Source organism: Cherax quadricarinatus, chromosome 77 (assembly GCF_038502225.1).
Source record: "Cherax quadricarinatus isolate ZL_2023a chromosome 77, ASM3850222v1, whole genome shotgun sequence".
Taxonomy (NCBI): Eukaryota; Metazoa; Arthropoda; class Malacostraca; order Decapoda; family Parastacidae; genus Cherax; species Cherax quadricarinatus.
The window spans coordinates 167,318-175,996 of NC_091368.1; the positions used below are offsets into that span (position 1 = coordinate 167,318).

An 8,679-nucleotide genomic window follows, 5' to 3' on the forward strand; every position below is an offset into this window, starting at 1 on the left:
AGACTCACTGTTTTCACCGTAGTTATCCTCAAGAGTAGACAGACCTTCCTTCAGTGCAGTGAAATCTTAATACGACTCTTGGACGCACCAGCCTAGCATGCGTTGATTTATTATACTGTGTAAAATTTAGTAGATGTAATTTTGGGGGGGACTCCACCACAGTCTTCCAAATTACTCCACAACTAAACCTCCAGTACAGCCTATATTACTCCACAACTAAACCTCCAGCACAGCTTATATTTCTCCATTACTAAACCTCCAGTACAGCCTATATTACTCCACAACTAAACCTCCAGCACAATCTATTTTGCCTAGCAATATACCTACAAACACATCCTTCTATCACTCTACTATAGAATCAAAATCAGTTTTCATAATGTCCACAGCCTGTTGAAGGTCATTTCTTTTAACATCTTTAAAACTTAAAACGGTTTTATCCTTAACACGCATTTTCTATTCAACATATTTCTGTTTAGTGGGATAACTAACAGTCTGACTGATCAGAGACCGGATCGCCAAGCTTCCATCATTGTGCTGAATAGTCCAGGACACACACACACTATGTTATTTCCAGTATGACTCACAAAATAGTAATGACAAGATTGCAAACAAACCATACCACGGATGGGGTTAGAACTCGCGATCAGAGAGTTTGTGACTCTGATCGCGGGTTCAAACCCCACCCAGTATATTTTATTTTAACACATCGGTCGTCTCCCACCAAGGCAGGGTGACCCGAAAAAGAAGAAACACTTTCATCATCACTCACTCCATCACTGTCTTGCCAGCATAATCTATATACCTCTATTATCTTCAAATACTCTGTTATATTGATCATATGATATATTCCTCTATATTCGCTCGTTCTATATACCGTAACATAATTAACATCTTACGTAAACCTTAACAGTAATTTGGAAGCAATATACATAATTGCTTCAAGCTTTATGGCTTGAGCTTAGTTAGAGCTGAAGCTTTAAAGAAAAGCTGAACCCGTGTGGGACATTTGGCATAAGGAGTGATGGAGGCTCGATCCGCCGTTAACTAAGTACAAAACAGATAGGTCTGGATAATTTTTAGTTCCATGTATATGCACTAAACCCTTATGGGTAGCACAGCGCCTGAGGAATAGGGGGCACGATGCTCAGTTTACATCACCTCCAATCACTTGGACCAAGAGCCCTTTATTGGCATCAAGGTATCACCCCTCTTGAAGGCAATGTTAAGATTATCATTTCCTGCCTGATATCACTCTTCGAGGGAAGTGCCTTGATGCCTGTGAAGGGATCTTGATCCACGGAATTTGAGCTATGCTTCTCTTCCTGGGATTAAAACTGATTAATTTAGATTTTTCCCCAAACGCTGTATTTTTCCCTCAGGAGTTAGAGCTTTCCCACGACACGTCACAGCATGTCTCCCTTCCCTCGAGTGAGCCAAATTAAAGACCTTGTCTACACCTGCACACTTGTCTACACCTGCAAACTTGTCAGCACCTTTACAGTTTTTTACACCTTCACACTTGTATACAACTGCATACTTATCTACACCTGCACATTTGTCTACACCTGCACATTTGTCTACACCTGCAAACTTGTCTACACCTTCACACTTGTATACAACTGCATAATTGTCTACACCTGCACACTTGTCTGTACCTGCACAATTGTCCCCACCTGCACACTTGTCCACACATGCATCACACGACAGAATCAGTAATTGGAGCGAAACCACTCCGAAGAGTAATAGCCTTTAACACAACGTTTCGTTCGTGGAGAAGTTTATTTTTTCCCGCTGAGCGAAACTTTGTCTTCATGGTTCCTCTGCTGGTTTTTAATTTACCCAACAAAATTAGTAATACATTTAGTGTAGGTTAGTTTTCCTCAGAAGATGGCATCGATATAAAGCGAAAAGTCTCTCCCATGTACCCCTATTGTAGCACCATGTCCCCCACGTACTCGCATGTACTCTCGTGTACTTTCACATATGCTCAAGTATTCCCATGTACTTCCATGTATTTTCAAGGTATTTTGAGATAATCCCATGTACTCAGTTACTCCAATATGCTCTTACGTACTCTCATAACTCTCACATTACTCCCGCGTACAACCATGTTCTCCCATGTACCCATGTATTAGCACTACCACAGAACACAATTCAGTTCCTTTCTGTTGTATTATATACGCTCTTAGCATCTGCGTAAAATAAGGACAGTCCTTCAGTACTAGTGTACTAGTATGCAGAGTGTTTCAAAGAGACGGACCCAGTTTCAAAGCATTTTGAAACACCTTGTATATTGTATTAATATTGGTAGAATTACCGACAATGTTAAGTAAAAGGACACAAATGCAACTAATATGACATTTTACTATGGCAACGTTTCGCTCTCCAGGAGCTTTATCAAGCCGTAACGGCTTGATAAAGCACCTGGAGAGCGAAACGTTGCCACAGTTAAATGTCATGTTAGTTTCATTTGTGTCCTTTTAGTTAACACCTTTTATATTATACCAGCTTGCATGCATAGCATGGGTTACCCTTCTTGATTGTACCCACCAGCTTCTATGTATGGCATGGGTTCCACTGCCCTCTGAAGCACAGTTTGCCCATCGTTGCATTTTTAGAAGCTGTACAATTAGTTTTATGCTCTCTTAAATAACCTTGGAGGTCCGTAGTGTTGACTTAGCTGAAAACATTTGATGTTTTAGAGAACATGTTTATGGTATTCAGTGAAACTAAATTGCGGATTAGTATTGAGACGTTTCATTCTCCATCGAGCTTTACCATGATTTGGTAAAGCTCTATATAGAGCGAAACATTGTCCCCAGATAAAAGCTTATTCTGCAACCTGTTATTCTTTTCGTTTAAATTATCCTTGACTTAATATTCAATCTTTGCTACTGCATTTAGAGAAGAGTTTTGAAGAACATTAGTAGATCTGTCTAGAATTAAAGATATTAATGTTAAAATTATAGTTACTGAGACCTCCAGGGTGAATTAACATTATCCTGCCTACATATGGTGTTTACTTATCCTCTTTCTTAACTGTGTTAATTATAATCAACAATTCTCCGTATAGCCTGTGATCTGTTGTCACTTCTGTTACAAGTTTGCTCAGCCGTGTTTTTTCCCTTGTTCTACCAAACAGTTGATGTACGTCGATGCACCGCGCTTTCTCTGTAATATGTAATGGATGCTTGTACCTCTCCGTCTGTTGTACTATCTGTGTGTACTTCACATGCCGTGAAACCGTAGGTATTATCTTCAGAGTCTTCAATGTACTTTCGTGCTTGTTTCTATTCTGGCCAAATCGCCTGTGCCGCAGCCTCTTGGCGAGTATTGTCCTGCTGCTTTCATCTACCAATCACTTGCCTCGTTACTGATCTGTATTTCAGGTGCTCCTCTCTGTTCCCTCTGTTTTCTTCGTCTATAAATAATGCAACATAAAATCCCATAATCATTATGGTCACCGATGTATCCTTAGTAGATGAATGTTCTCTGTGTTAAGCACTTTTAGATTAGATGACAATAATTAGAGGATCTTAATGAAGCATATAAGATATAAGCCAGGGACACGATGCCCTAAATGCCCTGCCCATGCCTACCCAAAGAGGCATTAGGCATCTGACAGACCCGCTCGTTTTACACCAACAGGTCGAGTTGTCGTTTCAAACGGGTGATATCATCTACGTGTATGGGGAGATGGATGATGATGGCTTCTACATGGGTGAGCTGAGGGGACAGCGAGGACTGGTACCTTCCAACTTCCTTCAAGATGCCCCTCAAGACTACTCAGATGACCACAGGTTAGTACTTGAGCAGCAATTATGAATACTGTTTAAGTCACAAATAAAAAAACTGCAAATTCACACAAACCACACATACACACTTGTGTTCATTTATATCATACAGCGGCTAGCCACAGTATGTTATTGCTTAAATACCACTTATTCGTGGTTGCACACACACACGCACAAATATATATATATATATATATATATATATATATATATATATATATATATATATATATATATAATTTATATATATATATAATATATTTATAATATATATATTTATATACACATATACATACAATATCTTCCTTCAACACACCGGCCGTATCACACCCAGGCGGGATGGCCCAAAAGGAAAAACGAAAGTTTCCCCTTTTATATTTAACAATATGTACAGGAGAAGGGGTTACTAGCCCCTTGCTCCCGGCATTTTAGTCGCCTCTTACGACACACACGGCTTGCGGAGGAAGAATTCTGTTCCACCTCCTGATGGAGGTGGAACAGAATTATGAAATCTCGTTTTATGAAAACTAGTGCTGAGCAGTAAGTTGTATTTAAGAGCAACTGTTCAATATGTTAATATTTAACTATAATAATTTACTTTCTAGATTTACCACTTCAATTTCTTAATGATCTCTGTAAAATTATAAATGTCAAGTTAATTAAGGTATTTTTTGGCTAGTTTCAGTTATATACAACTAGTGGAGCCTCGAGTTAAGGGTCAGAGAGAAAGTGGGTGGCTGGTAATGTGACTGTGGTGGATAGTGTTGAGATTATTTTTCTATATTGCTGATGGTTATAATACCATCAACTTGATGAATAAGACACACGTGCGTCACACTGGATATCTTTATTGCCAAAACGTTTCGCCTGCACAACAGAACTTCTTCAGCCGAATACAGAAAGGAGACGGTCTTCCATGACCATAATAATATACAACTGATAACTAACAAAAAAGGCACAATACCGTGACTGGAACGATACACAACCCGCAAATAAAAGAGAGAATGGCCCAAGTCGGACCGAAACGTCGTCGTAAGCTTCTCTCTTTTATGTGCGGGTTATTTGTGTATGTAATATACAACTGACTTTGTTTCCGTATACACTGACATTATTTTGTCCCGCATTACCGAAATCCACTAAATCAAGATCCATTAAATTAAAGGATGGAGTTATTTGTAATAACAAAAATGAATGTGACATGTCCATCAAGGCATGACTAAGCGGTGCCGGGAAACATTCAAAACTGCAGGAATAGGTTTTGAGTTATGAATTCCGCTCAGTCATTTCTTTAAAAGGAATTTGTGCAGCGGGTCGAATTATCACAAGAATTTCATCTTTTACATGAGATACAGGAATAATTTTGATATCCAGAAGAAACAAAAAGGCACGACACCATGACGGTCTGATTCGGATCATTGACTAGTCACACTAACACACGAAGGAGAGGAAACTGAGTGGGTAAACTAAAGACCTTGTAATGTTCGTTACAAATACACTAATATTATTTATCACTTTAGCTGACAATATTGTCTTCTATGCCTTAAAAAATATACTATTTGATCCGGACCATTATTGTGAATTATCGTATTCAAAGGGAAGGCTATCTCCAGTTATTTTCCTGTTCTCTCCTTACTCCACTGTCTTTTGGAGACTGTAATTGTTATGCAAATCTAGGTCACGGCGCGACACCCTGGATCCTAGGGACAGAGCTGGTCCACCGGGCCAGCCTGCAAGGGGACCAGGTCCTGGGGCCCACGGACCACCGCCACCTCCACGTCCGGACCAAAGAGACCGCAGGAAAGGTAAGTACCAATTGCAAGTTAGTCTGTTTCCTAACACAAATGCCATATACATTTTATTTGACTTATTTTAAGTTATTTCTTTGTCGTCTTGTCTTGATTAATGTTTACTCGTACTGTCAGTGTAATAGCTATGCATTCTTATACAGTTTAAGCTGCTTAATATTTTCTTAGATTTCATTATAAGTCTGTCAAGCAATTTGATTCTGAATTATTTTCAAATACAAGTCTTGCGCACATTATAACAATAAACAGACATATTTTTAAGAGAGTAAAACTTTTCATTATTATTTTGATATATAATGAAATTGCATTTTAATGCGATTAATTTCAAGCTGTGATAGACAGGTGGTCTTTAATAGATAATTGGATGGCAAATTAAATATTGAAGAGGCCGAAAAGATAAACTTTATTAAAGACATTTATTTGGGGAGTGAGACGAGAGGATTAGGGAGGATTAACTAGATATGATTTTTAAACTTACACAAATGAGGAAAGTCTGATGATTCGGGAGATGTATTAAATAATTAGTATCAGTATTAAATGTTATAATTATCACTTATCGTTTATCATAAATGTTATTAAAATTGTTATATTAGTTTGTGATTTATATTTTATTGTATTTAAACGATAATAAATAATTATATTTCGAATTAAATAGCCAATGTTTTCCATTCACAGAAATAACAGCCATTCGAATAAATTTTTTGTTCTTTTGACATTTTTATTGAGGATTTGAAAAATGAAGAATAAACAGATATTGCACTAAAGTTTACCAATGGAATTACATGTTCAATTTTTTTTTCTAGTCTTTCCTAATTATGGAAAACATCTCGTAGCTTGGGACACAATGTTATTAACTGGCGAGAAATAATATTGTGAGGGTAACTTTGTTAACTCTTGACGTTTACGCTTTAAATATCACGTTGTGTGTGTGTGTGTGTGTGTGTGTGTGTGTGTGTGTGTGTGTGACAGACAGACAGACAGACGATACTCCTGTTAGGTAAAAGGTCAGAGATGTAACTAATGTGACATTTTATTGTGACAGCGTTTCGCTCTCCAGGACAAAGCTCCTGGAGAGCTAAACGTTGCCACAATAAAATGTCAGATTAGTTTCATCTGTGCCTTTTTACCTAACATTTTACCTGTAATTCTGCAGTTACTGTTTTTTTCATATTTCATACAGGACATAAGCTTGAAAAGTCACGTCACATAACATTCTTTGTTGTGAATGTCAAAGGACAAAAGCGTATGAAAGCTCTCCACTTAACGTTCTCCTCTGTAAACTGCTGTATAAACAAGTAGTTTGTTCCATATTATTCACGTTTACGAATGACATGGAATCTATAACGCGTTGTATACTACTCTGCCGGCTATAGGATCAAGGGTACTTTAGTATTCTTAATCATCCTGCATTACGAATGATACGATGATGAATGTTATCGAAAGGATTGAGAATAATTACTGTATCAAGTTGAATCGCTTGTCTTTGTCAAAAATCTAAATGTTTTTGTTGAAACAGAGTTATCGAATCAGCATAACAAAGGTTAATTCTTTTCTTTGAGGGGAGAGAATGTGTATGTGGTTAACTTTGTTAACATTGTCTAAATAAAATGTGAGACAAGGATTTGATCAGAAGATTCGACAGGAGCTTTAAGAATGATAGAAATGTTTATGTTAAGAGTTGAGAGGACATTGAGTGCTGAAGCATTTGACTTTCTTAATGTTCGAGGTCATTTAGGATTTAAAATGAAAGCAATGAGGGTGAGAGAAAGAAGAATAGCTAACAGAGATTGAATAAATGTTTGAGAGAACCGACGAGTTGATAAATGTAGCACATGTGCAACATTTGGGTATCTTTATTCATGAAGCATTTAGGCAGTCATTGGATTATTCAAGAATTGGCTGGCGAAACTTTTCCAGAATATACCCAAATGTTGCACAGGTGTCCTATCAAGAATAGCTAAACCTATGAGATGCGTATATCAGAGATACCAGTGTGTTATGACTTCCCTCTCTCCAATCCCCGGCCTTTTGCAGGGGGTCACACAGTGCCCCTGCAAAAGGGGCACTGTGTGGCCCCTGTATTCAAAGTTATTCCCTGGAAGACAGCTATAATTCACTTCCTCAAAACCTGTCCCTATAATCAAGGTATTCTTTCTTCTTTCTCCTCCCTTCTTAACCTTGAAAGATGCGAGCATTGTATATAGTTTTATAACTTCCTGTTAAAAAGATTTCGATTTAGATTTTGGTGTTGAAGGCGTATTCGACACGTATTAGACACGAGCCGGGCTCGTGTTGCAGGTCATTTAGAGACGTATTAGAGACGTGATGGGGACGTGTTACGTACGTTGTAGAGACGATGAAGGAGTATCGGAGAAGTGTTGATGACACGGAGATGTGATGGACGCATCCTTGAGACGTGATGGAGGCGTTTTTGAGACGTTTTGAATGCAGATTAGAACGTGTTCTAGACGTTTTCCTGCGTTAGGTTTACTTGCAATTCGTCTGTCATAATTCCCATTTCATCAAGACAAGGGTTTTTTCCCGTTTGGGTCTACTCTTTACTGAGCTTCTCCTGTTTACACTAATTTGTTCTACACACATTATATCTACTCCAAAATGTAATATATTCCTGTTCTATCCAGGGTCACTTAATGACAGAGTAGACAAAATGGGAGACGAACTGGATGTAGTCAAAATTGAAGTATACTAAATGGATATTACTAAGGAGAATCTTGAAGAACAGGAGGAGAATGAGGTAATCAGTCCCTCAACCTCAAGGTTGAGGGACTGATTACCTCAACCTCAAGGTTGAGGGACTGATTACCTCAACCTCAAGGTTGAGGGACTGATTACCTCATTCTCCTCCTGTTCTTCAAGATTCTCCTTTGTATAAAGGTTGAGGGACTGATTACCTCATTCTCCCCATGGATATTACTACTGGAGAAATAGTGCTGGTGGTTGCCTTTCGATGTTTACAATAAATATATTGAATAGTGGCATCAGTTTGTTTTTTTTGGTAATATTTTTTTCAGTTAATATTACTTTTGTATTTAGGTAGGAATATTAACATTAATATATAA

General features: G+C 38.0%; 1 protein-coding gene across 1 annotated transcript in view; it reads left to right on the forward strand.

Moving 5' to 3' along the window:
* Nucleotides 1-8,679, forward strand: part of LOC128701979 (RIMS-binding protein 2) — a gene marked incomplete at its 3' end in the record, with an annotated part of 174,744 nt that overhangs the window by 165,478 nt on the left and 587 nt on the right. The window contains 2 exon segments of the mRNA XM_070101419.1: nucleotides 3,649-3,800; nucleotides 5,469-5,596. Of these exon segments, the coding sequence (XP_069957520.1) occupies nucleotides 3,649-3,800; nucleotides 5,469-5,596 (280 nt within the window).